Here is a 20,649-nt window from a genome sequence, read left to right on the forward strand (position 1 = left end):
AGGAGCTCCGCTGCCTTCTCAAACAGCTGATCATGGGGAACCCGGTTGTCAGAATCCCACCAATCAGACACTGATAACCTATCCAGTATAAAACTCCCCGAAAAGCCCTTTAAGTCCCAGAGAACGACTTTAAAGAACACAACAGTTCAAAAGGGTGATTTACGTATCTACTGTATGAATTCAGGCCCTTTATACCATATCTATGCCACTGCCTCTGGTACTCCCTGTCTCTGTTGATCCCTGCAGATATATATAAAAATACTTTACTAATAACAGAGATGACTTATCTACTCTAATAAGGCAAACTTTACATTTAAAGGGTCACACATCAAAAAAATGTCATCACATATTGACTATTCTGGATGATTTTCAGTAGGAATGAGCGAAGCGAGTTTCGGATCCTAGATCCAAAGCCTCTTCTGTCAAAACTTTGGTATAATGCTGTACGGAGATCTGTTTCCATACAGCATTAAAATTAGGGGTGCACCGAAATTCCGGCGGCCGAAAATATCGGCCGAAAATGGGCCTAATCCATTTCTGCCGATATTGGTACATATCGGCAGAAAATATACGTTCGGGCGGCCGGCCGGCGGCGCCCCTTATGCTGTGCCTCCTAAACGCTTGCCGCTCTAAAGAATCTCCGGCTCAGTGCTGCGCAGCCTGCTGTGTCTGCTCTGTGCTACTGCTGTTAGTGTAGCGTGGCCGAGCTCTGTTCGTTCCACGGTACAGGAGCTTTTGTTTCCTGTACCCGGCCGGACTGACAGGAAGTGCTCACTTAGTGTGCACTTCCTTTCAGTCCGGCCTGGTACAAGAAACAAATGCTCCTGTACCGCGGACCGAACAGAGCTCGGCCACGCTACACAGGCTACACTAGAGGTGACAAGGGAGGGGGAGGGGGGGTGTAAAATGAGAGTGACAAGGGGGGGGTAAAATGAGAGTGACAAGGGAGGGGGGTAGAATGAGAGTGACAAGGGAGGGGGGGTAGAATGAGAGTGACAAGGGAGGGGGGGAGTAGAATGAGAGTGACAAGGGGGGGTAGAATGAGAGTGACAAAGGAAGGGGGTAGAATGAGATTGACAAGGGGGGGTAGAATGAGAGTGACAAGGGAGGGGGTAGAATGAGAGTGACAAGGGAGGGGGGGTAGAATAAGAGTGACAAGGGAGGGGGGGAAATGAGAGTGACAAGGGAGGGAGGGGGGGGGAGAGAGTGACAAAGGAGGGAGGGGGAGAGTGACAAGGGAGGGAGGGGGGGGGGGGAGTGACATTTTTTTTTAAATAACCACTTTGGGTGGCATTGTGTGTATAATATCTATGTATCTGTTTAACTTTATATTTTAATTCACTTTCCTTTTTTTTTTTTACTTAAAAAAAAGTATTTTAAAAGTATTTGGGCAAAAAGGCAGTTTCGGTTTTGGTTTCGGTTTTCGGTCAAGGGCATCCTGAATTTTCGGTTTCGGACCAGAATTTTCATTTCGGTGCACCCCTAATTAAAATGTATGGCCTCTGACGAGTAGAAGCGAGTTATTCCCGAAGTCTAGCGAGACTTTGGTGAATAACTTCGGTATTTGATTTATTTAAAAACTGAAAAAAAACATTTTAAAACATGGAACTGAATTCGGCTTCCTAGGTACCAGTCATAACCGAAGTCGAGTTCGGATCCAATTTTAAAAATGAAATACTGAAGTTATTCATCGAAGACTCTTGAGACTTCGGGAATAACTCACTTCACCTGATCAGAGGCCATATATTGTAATACTGTACGGAGACGGATCTCTGTACAGCATTAAACCTAAGTTTTGAGCAAAGGGACTTCGGATCTAGGATCCGAAGCTCGCTTTGCTTATCCCTAATTTTCAGGATAGAATTTATTGAGCTTTCTCCATGTATACAAGTTCCTGTCCAGAGTCTTTAACTTCCTCCTTGTATGGACTTTTAGCACGGTAGAGAGAATCAATATTCAGAGCATGAGTCAGATCAGAGAGGAGTGAGGGGTGGTGACTCGATTAGAATACCAAGCCTCCACTTAGATATCCCAGTAATGTGGCTAGTTAGAGTTTCTTACATTATGCCAGTGAATGCACTGCTCCTCCGTGGGCTTTGTAAACCAAGTAAATCAAGCTACACTGACCAAAGGGGTTGGGGGTCTACAGAACAAGGCTTGCTTTATCTCTCAACATGCAGTTTGCCCTTCCCAGTAACTCTGTGGTCACCATAAAACATACCGGTATATGACAAAAATGCATATTAAATACTAGTAGGTGGAGAACACAACAAGCATGTTAAAATGCAATCAAAATTATTCAAATATACAAAGGACCTAGTAAGTCAACCTAGTTAAAGTATTCAAAATGCAAATAATGCCAACATCAGTGTTTACTGATATATCTGAATATGTGAGATACTATAATGTGACTGCACCAACCAAACCCAGTAAACAGGCTGTGTGCACCTGCAAAGGTCTCTACTGACCCAAGTGAAACCTGTGTTTGCAGCCTTAAACTTTCTCCAACTACCTTCCAATGAGTGTTTCACCGGGTGCTTCCTCTGGTAGGAAACATTGTCAAAGGCTGAACATCAGATTTGAATCGGTCCAAATAAATTTGTTATATAATCTTTAACTTTTTTTAATTATAAAATGATCTACAATGCAACTTTGATGCCTTTTTCTCTGTCTTCTGACCTCAGGTTACAGATCCAACTAAATTAGAATCTTTTAGTAAATCTGTAACGAATACCTGCTTACCTCTCTACCTGCTTACTTAGTATTGTAATACATACTAGAGCCATTTGCGCCATGCGCTTTTGTAAAAGTGGACTGAAAAGCGGATGTAAGTTTCTGCTTGGCCAGAAGTTAGACACATTTATAAATTGCGACCTTTTAAAATGTTGCTAACTTTTTGTGTAATCTCACTCCTGTAGGCAGGTGGTGGAAAAAAATTGAAGAAGTATCTCTAGACATAGAGTATTTAAAGAGGTAACAAATGTATCAACATTTTGATAAAGCTGTTGCAAACAATACAAATCAAGCAAAACTGACTTAAAAAAAAATACTGAAGATCATAAATTTCCTCCTCAGTGTTTAACATTTGAAAGCATTACCTTTGTGTAGACCCCCCAGGATAGCTCAGTTTCGGTGACCATGACCACTATGCCAAACATCCCAAATATGAGAGCGTAGTCACTGAGCCTTTTTCTCTTCTCAAACAGCGCTCTTCGATGACCTAGTTTGTAGCCCACGTTTTGGTTCTTCTTTTGGCCCTTATGACCTCCTTGGCTACCGTCTTCCCCTCCCCGTAGGCTGCGGTGAGATGCTTTGATAGGGTCGTTTTTGCTTACTACCACTTCGATTCCTGGGCTGTGTAGTGTTTGCAGGGGCTGGGTCTCTGGGTCTGTCTCATGGAGGTTCCTCCTAGAGGAACCTAGGCTGCTGAGGGGTCTTGGGATTCCCCCGTTGTATCTGCAGCTGTTCATGGCTATGTCCGAAAAACGGTTGGACTGTCTGAAGGATGCTTCTGGACCATCATGACTGATGGGCGGTAGGTCAGCGTTCCCCTATGGGACAGACATAAAAAAAACATTTGTTACAGACAGGTGGTACTTTAATACTGTGTATTAAGAGCTGGGGGGCAATTTGTATAAAATTATCACACAAATGCTGCTATACAAATGCGTATTGAATACATGCTGTGGCATCTGAACATTCAATGTACAGTAACCTAGAATAAACCAAATAGAACTCAAATTAGACTCCATTTAAAAATTTAGAAGAAATGCACTATAAACTACACTTTTACATTTCTAAATAGGGGGGTACAATTATTATTCCATTTCCCTATCAGTGAATTTATATTATTAACAAATATACATGAATATAATTGTTCCACCTCGTGATGTGCTTTCTCCCAGCAACAGAATTTGGCAACAGAGAGATAGGAATTTACGAGGCTCCATGTGGCAGAAATGTGGTGTGAAATGTCACAAATTTTGTGCAAACGTTTGTGACTTTTTGTCACTTTTCAGACATGGTGTGAGCAGGGCTTAGCATTAGTGGTGTGGCCTGCAGCGGCCTGGCAAATTTACTATAACTTAAACCAGAAGGTGGAGTAAATTTATAGCTCCAATCAGTGCCAGTACTGTTTTTTATGACGAATACAACAATTGTTGTTCATGCTTCATATGACAGATTTAATAAAGAGAATGTGCAGCGGCTTAATATTGATTACCTATCCTCATGATATGTCATCAATACCAGATCGGCAGGGGTCCAACTCCCAGCACCCCCAGCTGTTTGAAGGGATCACGATGCTGGTAAAATACTGGGTTTAATAACAGAAACCTGATGGATCCATCTGAAGTTGATGGGTTCCCTCTGGCACTATTCAGTGTTTCCATTTTGTTTTGCTCCTAAAACGGAGCAGAACAACGGCTTTAGATTCAAATTTGTATAATCTCTGGAGTGACTAATTATTTCAAATACTGGATAGAATTGGATAAAACAAGCAAATTAACTCAAAAAGCAAATCATATGTTCTGAAGGGAAGTTATTATCCTCTTCTTGACCACACCACCTAAACTGAAGGGCTGAAGAACTGGTCACTGTTACGTGGTGAGTTTGATGGCGCTGTGCGGTCCCATTGTCCGACAGCCTGATCCTGTACTGTGTACTAGGGAACTGAAATAATCCCCTGTAAACAGCAGTCATATTCTTACCCAACGTTGACGCACTGCTTCTGCATTCAGGTGCTTCCTGGGGAACCCCGTGATATCAGTAAAGATATCACAAGTATTCCCTGTGCAGAGAGGGCTTAGAAGCATGCAGAGACAGGATCTGCTTCTTAGCCGCATATCCTTCTATACAGAAGACTTGTAACAGTGATCTATGGGCTGATACCATTAGATCCGTGATCTGTATCCATCTTGTATCTTTTTTCACATTTTTACCGGTCTGCGCATGGGCAGACCGGAAGGACGGAACCAGCACTAATACAGTCCTATGGGGAAAAATGCCGGATCCAGCATTCAGGCAAGTCTTCAGTTTTTTTAGCCGGAGATAAAACCGTACCATGCTACGGTTTTCTCTTTTGCCTGATAAGTCATAAAGACTGAACTGAAGACATCCTGATGCATCCAGAACGGATTGCTCTCCATTAAGAATGCATGGGGATATGCCTGATGAGTTCTTTTCCGGTTTAGAGCCCCTGTGACTGAACTCTATGCCGGAAAAGAAAAACGCTAATATAAAAGTACCATAATACAATAAAATGTAACTATACAAAAAATGACCTAGGGTGTCCCAGGGGAGGGCGAGGAGGACAATGTCCACCCAATAAACCCCAAGGGGCACACCCAAAGTATGACTCGGCAAAAGCTCCCGAGTTAGACAATAGAAAAAGAAGAAAAAGGAGCTCATAATGCCAAAAAATATAACAAATTTTATTAAAGCATGATTAAAATGACATAAATAATCAAAAGGTATGATGCCATAAACATGATAAAACAGGAGCGGAGGACAAAAAAGCAAAAAGCACCACCCTGGGAGGAAAACACACGGATCATCAAAATAGTAAGGTATCGTATACATGCATCATGGGAGTAAAGTACAAAATGGAAAATCCAAACCCATGCACAAATAAAACAATAAAAGGCTTGAACTACTTCAGTTGGTGTGTAATGAATCTAAAATATATGAAAGTCTAATGTTTATCAGTACATTACAGAAAATAATGAACTTTATCACAATATGCTAATTTTTTTAGAAGGACCTGTATATACAAGCCACCATATTGTGCCTATCCCTATATTTTTTTTTTCTATGTATCTTTTTCTGTTTTCAGACCATTTGTCCCTGAATAAGACCAACCAAATTAATTGATATCCACTCCAATTTAATGTGTACAAGAAAAAAACAAAAAACATACAAAACATTTTGAGGCAGACTGTGAAATAAACAAACAAACGTTAAATATTAGAATGCAGCATTCCAAAAGGTAAAATGTTGCTCTGGTCATGAAGCTCCGCCCACCCCCATGAAAGGGTTAAAGTTGTAAAATACTGGGTTTACATTTAAAACTTTGCAATGTTTCTTAAAGTGTTTTTCTCACTGATGGCATACCATTACAATATGTCACCTCTGCGACCGCTCCTGTCTCCAAAACGGGGACCCTTAAAGAGGACCTTTCACTAGTGTACAAACTAAAAACTAACTATACCTGTGGGCAGAGCGGCGCCCAGGGGTCCCCCTGCACTTACTAGTATGCCTGGGCGCCGCTCCGTTCGCCCGGTATAGGCTCCGGTGTCTCAGCTCCGTCTGTTGTACTGGGCTGATTTTTTGGTAGGAGGCGTGTCCCTTGATGCAGTGCTGGCCAATCGCAGCACACAGCTCATAGCCTGGCTATGTTACTTCTGGTAACAGCCCTCCTTCACTTCAGGGGTCCTGTTCTAGAGATAGGAGCTGGTTCCAGAGGTGGGACCCCCACATATCTGACATTAATGGCATATGCTAGCTATATGCCATCAGTGTCTGAGAGGAGTCAACCCCTTTAACTTTTTGCCAAATCACTTAATATCTATATGTTGTCATTTCATTTTAGTTAATTGTGGCAAGAAGAAAAACATTTTTTAGTTGTGTGAGGATGTGGCAGGTCCTATTTAAAGCAAAGAACCTGCTCTGGTATTTCTTTCACACTGGCGTTTTGGCTTTCTGTTTGTGAGATCCGTTCAGGGCTCTCACAAGCGGTCCAAAACGGATCAGTTTTGCCCTAATACATTCTGAATGGAAAAGGATCCGCTCACAATGCATCAGTTTGCCTCCGATCAGTCTCCATTCCGCTCTGGAGGCGGAAACCAAAAGGCTGCCTGCAGCGCTTTACTGTCCGCTTGACGAAACTGAGCCAAACTCAATACACACAATAGAAAACTGATCCCTCTCCCATTGACTTTTAATGGAGTTCATGATGGATCCGTCTTGGCTATGTTACAGATAATACAAACACATCCGTTCATGATGGATGCACGCAGTTGTGTTATTGTAACGGATCAGTTTTTGCAGATCCATGACGGATCCGCCCAAACCGCGAGTGTGAAAGTAGCCTTAGTGTGTACATAGACACTTCATAGTAACCCAGATCTGTCCCAGATCAGTTAAAAGAGGATTCCAGCTTTTAGATAGTGATTACCTACAATGCATTCAGAAAGTCTTCGGACCCTTTCACTTTTTTCACATTTTTGTTATGTTCCAGCATTATGCTAAAATAAAATAAAAAATAACGTTTTTCCCATCATTCTGGACTCAATGCCTCATGATCAGAAAGTGAAAACAGAATGTTCAAAATGTTTCCCAATTTATTGAAAACGAAAAACGAAAACATTGCATTGAAATGAGAATTTAGACCCTTTACTCAGTACTTAGTTGAAGCACCGTTGGCACCAAATACAGCCTCCAGTCTTGGGTATGATGCCACAAGGTTTGCACACCTGGATTTGGGGATTTTCTGCCATTCTTCTCTGCAGATCCTCTTAAGCCCTGTCAGGTTGGATGGGAACTGTCGGTGGACAGCCATTTTCAGGTCTCTCCAGAGATGTTCAAAGGGTTCAAGTCAGGGCTCTGGCTGGTCCACCCAATGCCTTTTATAGAGTTGTCCCTAAGCCACTCCTGTTTGTGTTCACTTTGCCATTATGGGGTATTGAGTGCAGAATGATGGGAAAACTAGAATTTTATTTTTATTTTAGCACAAGACCACGACATAACAAAATGTGAAAAATGTAAAGGGCTCTGAAGACTTTCTGAATGCACTGCATCCACCCGATAGGTCATCAATATCAGATCAGTAGGGGGTCCAACACAAGCCACCTCTACAATCAGCATATTTTTTTATTTACCAGCCTCTGGTATGAGAAACGAAACGGTGGATGGAACTGGAAGCAGAAGGTTCTGTCCACTGTCTCATGGTCATGCTGGGGTACTGCAACACAGCTCCCATTCAAGTGACATACTGTACATCTGAATGCCATATCACCCACCTCATTTGTAGGGGTAATTTAAATCTTAATAGACTTAATAATCTTAATGAGACTTATTATCTCATTAGATAAGGAAACAACTTTGATGATGTCACGCTTCGGTGTGGGAGGGAAACACCACACCGAGCATAGGAGGGAAGGGGGGAACAGGGAATTAGGCCTGAGAACTAGGGAAGGAAAATGGACACCTCCTAGTGAAAACCCTAACCAAAATCCTGACTGATACCAGTATGAACAGACCCCAAAGGTAGGTGAGTTCATACGCAGGAATACCTAGAGTCCTATCAAGCCCTATAGGACCCTGGAATCTCCTTCAGGCCTAATACAAACAATAGGGAAATGCAACACACAGAACCCAAACAAAATACAAAAGGGAAAGGAAAGACTTAACTTCAAAGGAGCAGTGGAAGCACCAGGAACTCAGCCATGATCCAACCACAATCTATCCAAAGGTCCAAACAGAAGCTATAAACCGCACCGCATTGTGGAAGAAGCAACTATAAATAGAGAAGGTTAATTGACCCTAATAGCCACACCTGGGGAAAGAAGGTGTGGCAAGTACCAGAAACAACACAGATGTAATTTGATCCAAATGGAAAATATGTCAGATCAAACCACGTGTTACCAGCCTCACCGATCACCTGTCGCGGGAACATCCGTGACAGATGAAAACACTGGGAGTCATAAGACCCATCAGAATAAACAGAGCATTTTTCCCAAATAGCATAAGTGTTCAATTTTGTAGATTTGATGCAACATAAATTAGATCATAGTTTGACGTAATATTACTGAATAAATCTCAAAGGCATCTGGGATGTAAATTCTTTTCTTTTCAGTGATCTTTTTATAAAATTTGGCCAACAAAGAAACAAACAACCAGTGCAAACAGGTCATAAAATAGTTATAGTAAGAGCTCTGAAGTGGCCAGCAATGAGTCCAGATCTAAATCCGATTGAACACCTGTGGAGAGATCTTAAAATTGCTGTTGGGAAAAGGTGCCCTTGCAATAAGAGAGACCTGGAGCAGTTTGCTAAGGAAGAGTGGTCCAAAATTCCAGGTGAGAGGTGTCAGAAGCTTATTGATGGTTATAGGAAGTAACTGATTTCAGTTATTTTTTCCAAAGAGTGTGCAACTAAATATTAAGTTAAAGGCGCCAATAATTTTGTATAGCCCATTTATGGAGTTTGGTGTGACATTATGTCCAATTATTTTTTTTTCCCCCTTTTTTTTTGTTTTGTTCCAATACACACAAAGGGAATAAACATGTGTATAGCAAAACATGTGTTACTGCAATACTTTTCTGTGAGAAATACTTCATTTTCTTGAAAAATTTGAGGGGTGCCAACATTTATGGCCATGACTGTATGTCTAGGATTATGTCCAAGGACACGGAAGATATTACAAATAATGAACGTCTAAACTACAATCATGCATTAAGACCGGTTAGTGCAGTTGTAGGGTACGACCTTGGACAGTGTTATAGATGTGCAGACCATAATATTGGGACCTAAGAGGGAAAACTAACAATGTGGAAAGTAGAAAGATAACCAACATGGAGTAGAATAGGGAGTGGGAAGAGTGGTCCAGGAGGGAGGGTGGATAGAGGGAAGGGCTTATGGCAAGATGAGCATTGCGTTGTTTCTTGGGTTACAGAGATAAAAGTATCAGGTGAGCGGAAGGCAATTCAGGGGTTTTAGATTTGTGGGAATTTAGCTAATTCCTCTAGGTGGTATATATGATCTATCTTAGCCAGCCACTGCGCTAGTTCTGAAGAAGGGGTCTCGGATCTCAATAGTGGGGGAAGTAAGAGTTTAGCATAAACTAGAAGGTAAGAGGCAAGGAGTATTTTTTTATTAAAACACTTGAAAGGTAGATTAAGTAAGAAGTTGCCTGTGGTAACGGGTTCTGTAATTTTGCTAATGGATTTAGTCCTAAAGGTAATGAAGGACCCAACATCTTGGATTTTAGACTGTCTGATAAGTCGTAGCCCACAGAGATGGCAGTGGCAGAGGTTTTAGCGTATTCTATATTCCTATTAAAAGATGACCAGTCTTCATATCTGATATGTCTGTTTTAGTAAATACTTATACTCTTCATAAAAATTATGGAGCATATTTGTATCACTCCTCTGCTATTCCTCCCAGAAAAGTATATAAATTGACCACTAGGTGTTATCATTGCCCTTGTAAAACACTGGCAGCACTGATTGTACATTTTCCAGCAATGCCAAATCCAGAGAACTCCAGTAGGCTGTTCTCTACTGGAACAGCCTGCCGAGGCTCTGCCGCAGATGTGAAAGTAGTCTAACATTTTTGGTGACACATTTACTAATGTTCTGTGGATAATATTCTGTGGCAAGTTTCTTAGTCCTACAGTACCCCGATAACAGTGCCAACCACAGTGTCTGCCACAATTTCCCATTGCAAGCCACAATGCCCCTTAGTCTGCATAAGGGCTCATTCAGACAACAGTATGAATGGGTCCACACCCGTTCCACAATTTTGCAGAACCAGTGCGGATCCATTCATTTCAATGGGGCTGCAAAAGATGCAGACAGCACACTGTGTGCAGTCTGCATCCGTAGTTCCGTTCCGCGGCCCCGCAAGAAAGATAGAGCAAGTCCTATGTCCTTGTCCGCGATCACAGGGGCGGCCATGTGCAGCCCGCATTTTGTCTCTTCTGGCACATTAACTTTATGTTCCTGTTCTGCACAAGGCAATCCTTCCCAGATGAAGCATATGTGCCTCTTTTGGAAGAGAAGTGTCATGTCCTGTTACAAGGGATTGAGCGGCTAAATTTGGGTTGCTTGGGGATGTTGTGGAAATTTTATTAGGATGTGTATTTAATATATTGTGTATTGTCATCATGTCTCTCAGTGTCAGGGCAAACCATTGGAGTGGATATCTTCCCGTGTATGTCCTGTAAAGGAATGTGCGTTTGTTGTCTCTAGTGCGCCTGATCAGCCGCTGGAGATAATGACGCTGTACTGTAAATAAACATGCATGTGGATCAGAGTAACTTTATCTGGCATTGATCACTGAGCAAGGCTGGATAAAGTTCGCCCAATGGTAATGTTAGATTATTGTATACATGTGTTTCTTAGCTGGCTATGTTATTCTAAATGATGGTGTCTTGTCTTCCTATGTCATTACTTCCTGTATGTCATCACTTCCTGTATCCTTGTCTTGGGCCAGCCCCTTTTACACCTTTTGTTAGTCAATAAAGGACGGAGACTGGGCAAGGAGGGGAAGGAGTTGCTCAGAATTCAATCAAGATGGTAGCACCTGGGTCTGTCTCTTACTGCAGCTGATGGAGGATGGATTTACCTTTTTCCTTACACAAACTTTGATGCGAGCTGATTACAACTATTAATATTTGTCTACAACAGGAAGCATGGCCAGCTTCTTCTCGAATTATTTAGGGCCTCATCATTGAGGCCTGCCTTAGATGTTTAAGAAATAATATGTCAAAAGATGCAGGCCGTGCACATAAAACCCAGACTATCCATTGTCAAAAGACTGCAACAATTTGGACTGAGAATGCAAAGATGTCTTCTTAAGGAAAGGATGACTAAAGGCTAGTTTCACACTAGCGTTAAAATCACCTTCCGGTGCCAAAACAGCCTGCCGGAGTTCATAGTATCTGGCATAGCATTTCACCACAGGAGCCCATTGACTATAATAGGACCCGATGTGGATTCGGCCTGTTTCCTACATTAGTGATGGCATTGGGCCAGACAATAAATGCTACTTGCACCTTTTTTGCCAGGATGAATGCCCACCGGGTCCCATTATAGTGAATGGGGCCTGGTGGTGCTCTGGCCTTTTCCAGCAATGCCGAATATGATGAACTCTGGCAGGTGGTTCTTCTTGCTGGAACGGCCTTCCGGATGATTGTAACACTAGTGTGAAACTAGCCTGACGGTTTAATTTTTTTTTTATATTGACTTAAAAAAAAAAAACAATACCACTTTCAATGCCATAAAACGTAATTAGCCCCTTAGACTTCCTAACCAGATGCACCACCTTCAGTACAAGTAAAGTCAACCAAGAACATCCTATAAATTAATATCAATATTGGTCTACATTTTTGTATGAACTGTTCCATTCAGAGTGTATAATTTCACCTCTATCGGGTTCAAGAGAGTATTTTGACATGTTTAGTCCAAAACTGAATTTTTGCTTTGCTCAGGCTTTGAAATATAGACTCGGTTTGTATTTTAAATACTGGCACGTTGTCCAAGTCCTTGGTTTATAAAGCATTCAAACACTATCAAACGATAAGGATCTTCAACAATTGTTGATATAATGTACTTACTATTGAATACTTTACGGCAGACCTGCTGTGCAAAGGCCTCAAAGAAGGCTGGTGTCAGCCCAGAGCAACTAGATCACATGTTTGTTTAGGTTCTTTTTCATCCAACAATGTGGACTTTTCAGCCTCCTTGGAACTTCATCTAAACATCTGATCTAGTTGCTGCGTGCCGACACCAATCTTCTCCGAGACCTTGCCAATGTGGGGGACACAGACCAAGTCCAGCAGGTGATGTGCATATGCTGGATATTTTCCAGGGTGCTCCTTTGACACTGTAGAAAATGTGAACGATATCCAGCTCACCTGCTGCCTCTATCCCATTTGTTTACTTCCTAGATGCATGGAAACTTAGGTAAGACCAGGTTACTTGTAACAATAAAGATGAATCCAGCATCGAAGTGTTACAGCGTTGTAAGATGCGTTTCGAACAGACATATTCTTATTCATGACTAAGAACATGTTTGTTTGAAACGCGCAGACGACTCTATGGGAACACTGATGGGATGCTGTCACTGTATGGATTTGTGATATTGTGAATAAAGGAACTTACAACGCTGCAACACTTCAATGCTGGATTAATCTTTATTGTTACAAGTTGCTGCTTTGACACTGTCCCATCCTATCCCATTGTTTCTATTTTTGCCCAGTCTTCTTCTTATTAAGGGAAACCGAGACCTTCAATAATCTAGTAATATTCTGACTTCTGTCTGAGTTCTCACCACACCATTGGAGGATTCTGGGTAAACTTACTACAGTATTATAAGGAAACTCTCTACTCTTCCAAAGACGTTCTATTTGGAGATAATGGGGAGGTGTACTAAGTAATTGTTAAGCTAATTCCTTAAGAAATTAAACTACAAGAGTGGACAATTGCAATTCATTTTTTTAAGAAGCATCTGCCTCCTAATAAATTAGGGGCATCTTACCAGCGCAGGACGATCAAGACTGGTGTATGGGAATACTAGTCTTGATAACTGTCCCTCAGAGTATTTAGTCTACAGTCTTCCAGTTACGAGGTAGACTAAGAAAAAGATAACTGACAGAAGATGCATCCAACCTTATTCAGTGCCTCTTATTAATTTGGTGTATTTTCTGGATGTTATACAAACATTAGCACAGGGCTTCACAAATTTCCTTGGAATCTAGGAGCCAGCTAAAAAAGTTAGAAGCCAGGCGGAGCCGCGTCATAAAGCCCCCAGTAGATGCCCCCATAATGCTCCCCCCCCCCCAATAATGCTGAATACCATGGTACACATGCGGTGTACATGTGCTGTATACCATGGTACATATGCAGTGTACATGTGCTGTATACCGTGGTACATATGCAGTGTACATGTGCTGTATATAGGACTATGACATTCAGTGTATGTGCTGTATACCATGTTACATACGCAGTATACAGGACCATGATATATGTACAGTATACAGGACTATGGCATACAGTGTACATGTGCTGACACCTCAAGCTCCTGCCTCACTTGGATGAGAGTAGTAGTAATGTGCAGTGGGGGTAGTTACCTGCAGGTGAACCTGAGAGCCACCAGGAGGGCGCAGGTCAGCGCTATGGCCCCGCACAGCAGGCCAGGCCTCCGGCCCATCAGACACAGGAGCCGCTTAATGTGCTGCCAGGCCAGACTCTGCATTCCGCTTATAAAGCAGATGGGAGGCCCGAGCCCGCTGGGGGCAGGACGGAGCTTCTCCTCATCACACCCCGGGGCCGCCACCAGCGCAAACCAAGCGCCGCCACAGTGGACTTCCGCGGCGTACGCTCAGCCATGGGCGGGGAGCGTGTCCAAAGAGCAGCTGGGTATAGGGAACCTAAGGCACCGCCACACAGCTCTCCGCTCATCTCCACTCCTGTGCTGCCTCCGGACAGAACGGCGCTCCGCACCCATCGCCCATACCCAAGCGCCAGGACTAAATTCCTGGTCGCCATGGCGACCTGGCGCCTGGGATTTGTCGAGCCCTGCATTAGCATATGAAGTGCCAATCTTGGGATACCTGCTCCACTAGGTGTGAATTACATTGTTAAACAATGATATCAAACTGCTGTATACATGTTTAGTTGTAGCTATCAGTCTGAAAAGTAGTGAAATCAGTTACTAAGGTTCTGGGAGAGGTTACTCTTTCACAGTTTATACGGATAAATTTGGCCAAGAACAAAGTCTTAGACAAAATCCCCAAAAGATTTGGGAAATACCATTAAGAAAAAAGAAAAAAAAAAAGCATTACTTGCCCAGCAAAGCAGCTACCACTCTGGTCCTGTCTGCTGAGCTTCATCTACTAGCAGAGCAGTGATGACGTCTCATCCACATGTGACCACAGTAGTTAATAACAGTGGTTCCCCCAGGAGTAATGGATCTTTAGCTTTTTATTTTTATGGAATTTATCTTTCCTTTCCCCGATGGCTAGATTTTGTCAAATTTCAGAAAATCCCTACTGGATATGTAAAAATGTGCCCTGTGGATATTTTGGCTCCCTGTTTGTCTAATACTTCATATCGTTTAAACAAATATGCAATAAAGAAATCATGAGAAAATATGCTATTATGTTATTATGAAGTAGAAGCATCTTGAAGAAAGAACAACCCAGTCATAAAACAGTAGGCCACACACACTCAAGCTCCCTGACTGCAACTGCTCTAGTATATAAGAATTGTCTGTCCTTGGCTGCAGTATTCACTAGTTCCTCTGAATCAACATCAGCATTAGATCTGTTTGTCAGGAGCCTCATCGATTGGGTTGTCATGGCCAGGAAGCTGTACATAAGGCTGAGATCCCCATGCATAAAGCTAATTATTGTCTGGAGTGGTGTAAGGCACATCATCATCGGATGGCGGAATGATGGAAGCACACACTCTGCAATAATAAATTACCATCTGGCAGCCTACTGGAAGAACGTGGCTTTGGCAGATTTGGCACCCATATTACAATCTAGGGAACTGTGTTTATTCACCATTGTAGAAACAATAGTCCTTTCTTTTGGCAAAGCCCATAGTCCATGAAAGAAAACAGTTTGCTGAGGTGAAAGAACTTGGAGATTGACCTTTGGAGGGAGGTAAATGGCAAGTAAACTCAAGCCCTTTTTACCCAACATCACTAATGGTCACATATGCAAATTGCTATTCGTCTAGCAAAAAGAGGGCACGCCCATGGTTTTGGATTGTGCACCAAACATTTCGGTGTATGTTGTTTGCAGGTTATCTACAATATCTACCTAATTACTACACACCAGAACAACGTAAAGAATATGTACGACTTTGAAAACCAATCGACACAGCCAAGCTTGGAAAAGCAAGACAGTAAATAGATCCTCTAAATATAATACAAGCAGATACGGTACACGCATGAAATGTTGTGGATGATTACAAAAGCCGTCTTAGCCTTCAAGTATCATTGGTGGCATGACTGGCATATGGCCTTCCTTATTATTAGCAACTAGCATAGCTACTTACTGTCTTAGCCTCCATGTCTTATTGGTGGTATGCCTGGCATAAGGCCTTTCTTATTATTAGTAACTATTATAGCTAGTTACTGTCTTAGCCTTCAAGTGTCATTGGTAGTGATGATTGGCATATGGCCTTCCTTTTTATTAGTAACTAGCATAGCTAGTTACTGTAACATAGTAACATAGTATATAAGGCCGAAAAAAGACGTTTGTTTATACAGTTCGGTCTGTTATCCTGCAAAAAACCTGTGAGGTAGAAGCCAATTTTCCTCACTTTAGGGGAATAAAAAATTCCTTCCCGACTCCAATCAGGCAATCAGAATAACTCCCTGGATCAACGACCCATCTCTAGTAGCTATAGCCTGTAATATTATTACACTCCAGAAATACATCCAGGCCCCTCTTGAACTCTTTTAGTGAACTCACCATCACCACCTCCTCAGGCAGAGAGTTCCATAGTCTCACTGCTCTTACCGTAAAGAATCCTCTTCTATGTTTGTGTACAAACCTTCTTTCCTCCAGACGCAGAGGATGTCCCCTCGTCACAGTCCTGGGGATAAATAGATGATGGGAGAGATCGCTGTACTGACCCCTGATTAGAGTTGTTTCGATACCAAAATTTTGATTTGGTTTCGATACCATAAAAAAGTATTGCGATAATTGATACCATTCGATACCACGCAAAAAAGAAGAAAAAACCACCCAAAAAACCTGCGTGCGTTACGCATTTTATGGAACGTCCGGCCCATAATCGAACAGTCCTAGTCAAAGAATGGCGAATCATGCAGTTTTTATTTTGTTTTGTTATGGGAGTTATGTGTTCATTCACACTGCAGGGACACTGTTATGGGAGGAATCTGTGGATGGCACATAGCATAAGATGCTATTTATGTGTCATCCACAGATCCACCCCCCCCCCCCCCCCCATCGCAGTGCCATCCAGAGATCCTCCATAACAGTGCCAGCCAGAGATCCCTATAACAGTATAATCCAGAGATCCCCATAACAGTGCCATCCACAGATCCCCCATAACAGTGCCATCCACAGATCCCCCATAACAGTGCCATCCACAGATCTCCCATAACAGTGCCATCCAGATTCCCCCCATAACAGTGCCATCCACAGATTCCCCCATAACAGTGCCATCCACAGATCCCCCATTACAGTGCCATCCACAGATCCCCCCATAACAGTGCCATCCACAGACCCCCCCTATAACAGTGCCATCCACAGATCCCCCCATAACAGTGCCATCCACAGATCCCCCATAACAGTGCCATCCACAGATCCCCCCATAACAGTGCCATCCACAGATCCCCCCATAACAGTGCCATCCACAGATCCCCCCATACTAGTGCCATCCACAGATTCCCCCCCATAGCAGTGTCATCCACAGATTCCCCCCATAAGTGTTTGGATCACTTTGTTTCTTACACCGTTCACACAATTCTTATGTACAGGATTCGTAGGATTTGCGATTCGAAAGATTCGATATATATCGCGATAAATACCCATTTAGAAGAAAAAAAACACTTGGGGCCACAAGGAGACATTATACTGTATGGGGGCAGCCACAAGGAGACATTATACTGTATGGGGGCAGCCACAAGGAGACATTATACTGTATGGGGGCAGCCACAAGGAGACGTTACACTGCATGGGGGCAGCCACAAGGAGACGTTATACTGTATGGGGCAGCCACAAGGAGACGTTATACTGTATGGGGGCAGCCACAAGGAGACGTTATAATGTATGGGGGCAGCCACAAGGAGACATTACACTGTATGGGGCAGCCACAAGGAGACATTATACTGTATTGGGGCAGCCACAAGGAGACGCTATACTGTATGGGGACCACAAGGAGATAATATACTGTATGGGGGCCACAAGGACATATTATACTGTATGGAGGCCACAAGGACATATTATACTGTAGAGGGGCCACAAGGAGGCATTATATACTGTATGGGCAGGCAGCGGGGCACAAGGAGACATTATATACTGCATGGGCAGGCAGTGGGTCACTATACTGCATGGGGCCACGAGGAGACATGATACTGTCTGGACTCAGGAGCTATACTGTAAGGGGGCCACAAGGTGACATTATACTGTATGGGACAACAATTTGTAACCCCTCCGCCATCAGTATAATAATGTCTTGTGGCCCCCATACAGTAATGTCGTCTTGTTGCTCCTGTATGGATGCCATCTCTATGTGCAGTGCAGCTTGCAGGCAGGGCCAGGGCCAGGGCCGCAGAAGACAGACAGTACAACCTTTATTTCTGACCCCTGGGCCGTTAGGGTCTCTCACTCCTCTTCCCCCACCTTGGCTTGGACACGGACTTCTGACTGACTTTGCGCGCTTCGCTCCTGTCCTCGGCCAGTGGGCGGAGACATGAATATGGGAGCGAGGAGTAGCCGCTGCCGGAAGTAATACGGTACGCATATGCACGATGTAGGGGTGGGCTGACACAGATTTAGGAGCGGTCAGCACGCATATGACCGCTCCTATGACGTCACCAAATACCGAGGTTATTTGGAAACGGGGAATCGCCATATCGCCGTTTCTTAATACCGCGGTATATCATGGACATCAGTTTACCACTCAAACCTAGTCCCACCTCTAATTTTTTCTCTGTTACGGCGTTTACCGCATAGAAGATTATTTTTATATTTTAATGGTTTGGAGTTTTCGGACATGGCAATATGTAATATGTTTATTTATTTATTGTTTATATATTTTATATGTAAAATTGGGAAAGGGATGATTTATACTTAATATTTTGTTGTTTTTTTTTACTTTTTTTTTTTTCACTGTTTAATAACTATTTCCCCCCTTAGGGGCTAGAACCTGGGATCTGTTGTCCTAGTCACCCTGATAGATCTCTATTAGGGTGAATAGGACTTTACACTCTCCCTGCTGCCCTGGGCTTTGTGCACACAGCAGCAGGGAGATTACCATGGCAGCCAGGGCTTCAGTAGCATCCTGGCTGCCATGGTAACTGGACAGAGCCCCAGGATTACACTGCTGGGGCTCTGATCAGAAGTTGCCAATGCCACCAGTGAGAAGGAGGGGAGGGGACCCTGTACCCACTGCCACCAATGATTTTAATACTGGGGGGGTCGAGGGGGTGGGGTCGCACTGAGCCACCAATGATTTTAATACTGGGGAGGAGGGGGGAAGGCCGCACTGCGCCACCAATGATTTAATACTGGGGAGGAGGGGGGGGAGGGCGCACTGCGCCACCAATGATAATTAACTTTTAATACAGGAGGCTGGGTGCAGGCAGCAGAATCACATAGCCGTCACCCAGCCTCTATGACAGGAAGCTGCGATCAGCGGCAGTTAACCCCTGGGGTTAACTGCCTCTGATCACAGCTTCCTTTCATAGAGGCTGGGCGACGGCTATGTGATTCTGCAGCCAGCCTCCTGTATTTGTATTAAACGTTAACTTTCATTGTTGTTGCAGTGCGCCCTGCCCTCCTCCGCCCCTCTCTCCTCACTGGTGGCAGTGGCGGCAGCGGCACAGGGGGAAGGAGAGAGTGATTCCTTCTCCCCTGTGCTGCTGAGGAGAACACGGAGTGTGAGAGCAGTGCGCTTCATGCTCTGTGATACTAGACTGCGCAGTAGCGCATCCTAGTATAGAAAAATGTCAAATCCCGGTATTGAGGTCGATACCGGACAAAAGTATCGAATGGGTATCGAAAATTCGATACCTCAAACAACCCTACACCCAATATATTTATACATAGTAATTAGATCTCCCCTTTTTTCTCATCTTTTTTCTAAAGTGAAAAACCCTAATTTTGATAATCTTTCAGGGTACTGTAGTCCCCCCATTCCAGTTATTACTTTAGTTGCCCTCCTCTGAACCCTCTCCAGCTCTGCTATGTCTGCCTTGTTCACATGAGCCAAGAACTGTACACAGTACTCCATGTGTGGTCTGACCGGTGATTTGTAAAGTGGTAGGACTATGTTTAGGGCTGCAGCTAACGATTATTTGAATAATCGATTAGTTGCCGATTAATTTCTACGATTAATCGATTAATCGGGAAAAACGACAAAATTACAAAACAGAGAGGTTTATATGATCTTACTTGAAAAATTATGTTCAAAGGCCATATTAAAACAAATTGTGGACGAAACTATTATGGGGGATCTGTGGACGACACTATTATGGGGGATCTGTGGACGACACTATTATGGGGGATCTGTGGACGACACTATTATGGGGGATCTGTGGACGACACTATTATGGGGGATCTGTGGACGACACTATTATGGGGGATCTGTGGACGACACTATTATGGGGGATCTGTGGACGACACTTATGGGGGATCTGTGGACGACACTTATGGGGGATCTGTGGACGACACTTATGGGGGATCTGTGGACGACACTTATGGGGGATCTGTGGACGACACTTATGGGGGATCTGTGGACGACACTTATGGGGGATCTGTGGACGACACTTATGGGGGATCTGTGGACGACACTATTATGGGGGATCTGTGGACGACACTATTATGGGGGATCTGTGGACGACACTATTATGGGGGATCTGTGGACGGCGCAGTTATGGAGAGGGGGATCTGTGGACGGCGCAGTTATGGAGAGGGGGATCTGTGGACGGCGCAGTTATGGAGAGGGGGATCTGTGGACGGCGTAGTTATGGAGAGGGGGATCTGTGGGTGGCGCAGTTATGGAGAGGGGGATATGTGCACTGTTATGGGCATAACAGTGCACAGATCCCTTTCCTCATAACAGTGCACAGATCCCCCTTCCCATAGCAGTGCCATACACAGACCCCCCCCTCCTCCCCATAGCAGTGCTATACACAGACCCCCCTCCCCATAGCAGTGCCATAGA

At 43.6% G+C, this 20,649-nt stretch overlaps 1 protein-coding gene across 1 annotated transcript in view; it reads right to left on the reverse strand.

Annotated features, from left to right (window-relative positions):
- KCNN1 (potassium calcium-activated channel subfamily N member 1) overlaps positions 1-20,649 on the reverse strand; it is a 238,378-nt gene that overhangs the window by 213,133 nt on the left and 4,596 nt on the right. Inside the window, exon 2 of the mRNA XM_044285284.1 lies at positions 3,099-3,551. Coding sequence (XP_044141219.1) covers positions 3,099-3,551 — 453 coding nt within the window. The remainder of the gene's footprint in view (positions 1-3,098; positions 3,552-20,649) is intronic.

The sequence above is a fragment of the Bufo gargarizans genome, chromosome 1, assembly GCF_014858855.1.
Source record: "Bufo gargarizans isolate SCDJY-AF-19 chromosome 1, ASM1485885v1, whole genome shotgun sequence".
NCBI lineage: Eukaryota > Metazoa > Chordata > Amphibia > Anura > Bufonidae > Bufo > Bufo gargarizans.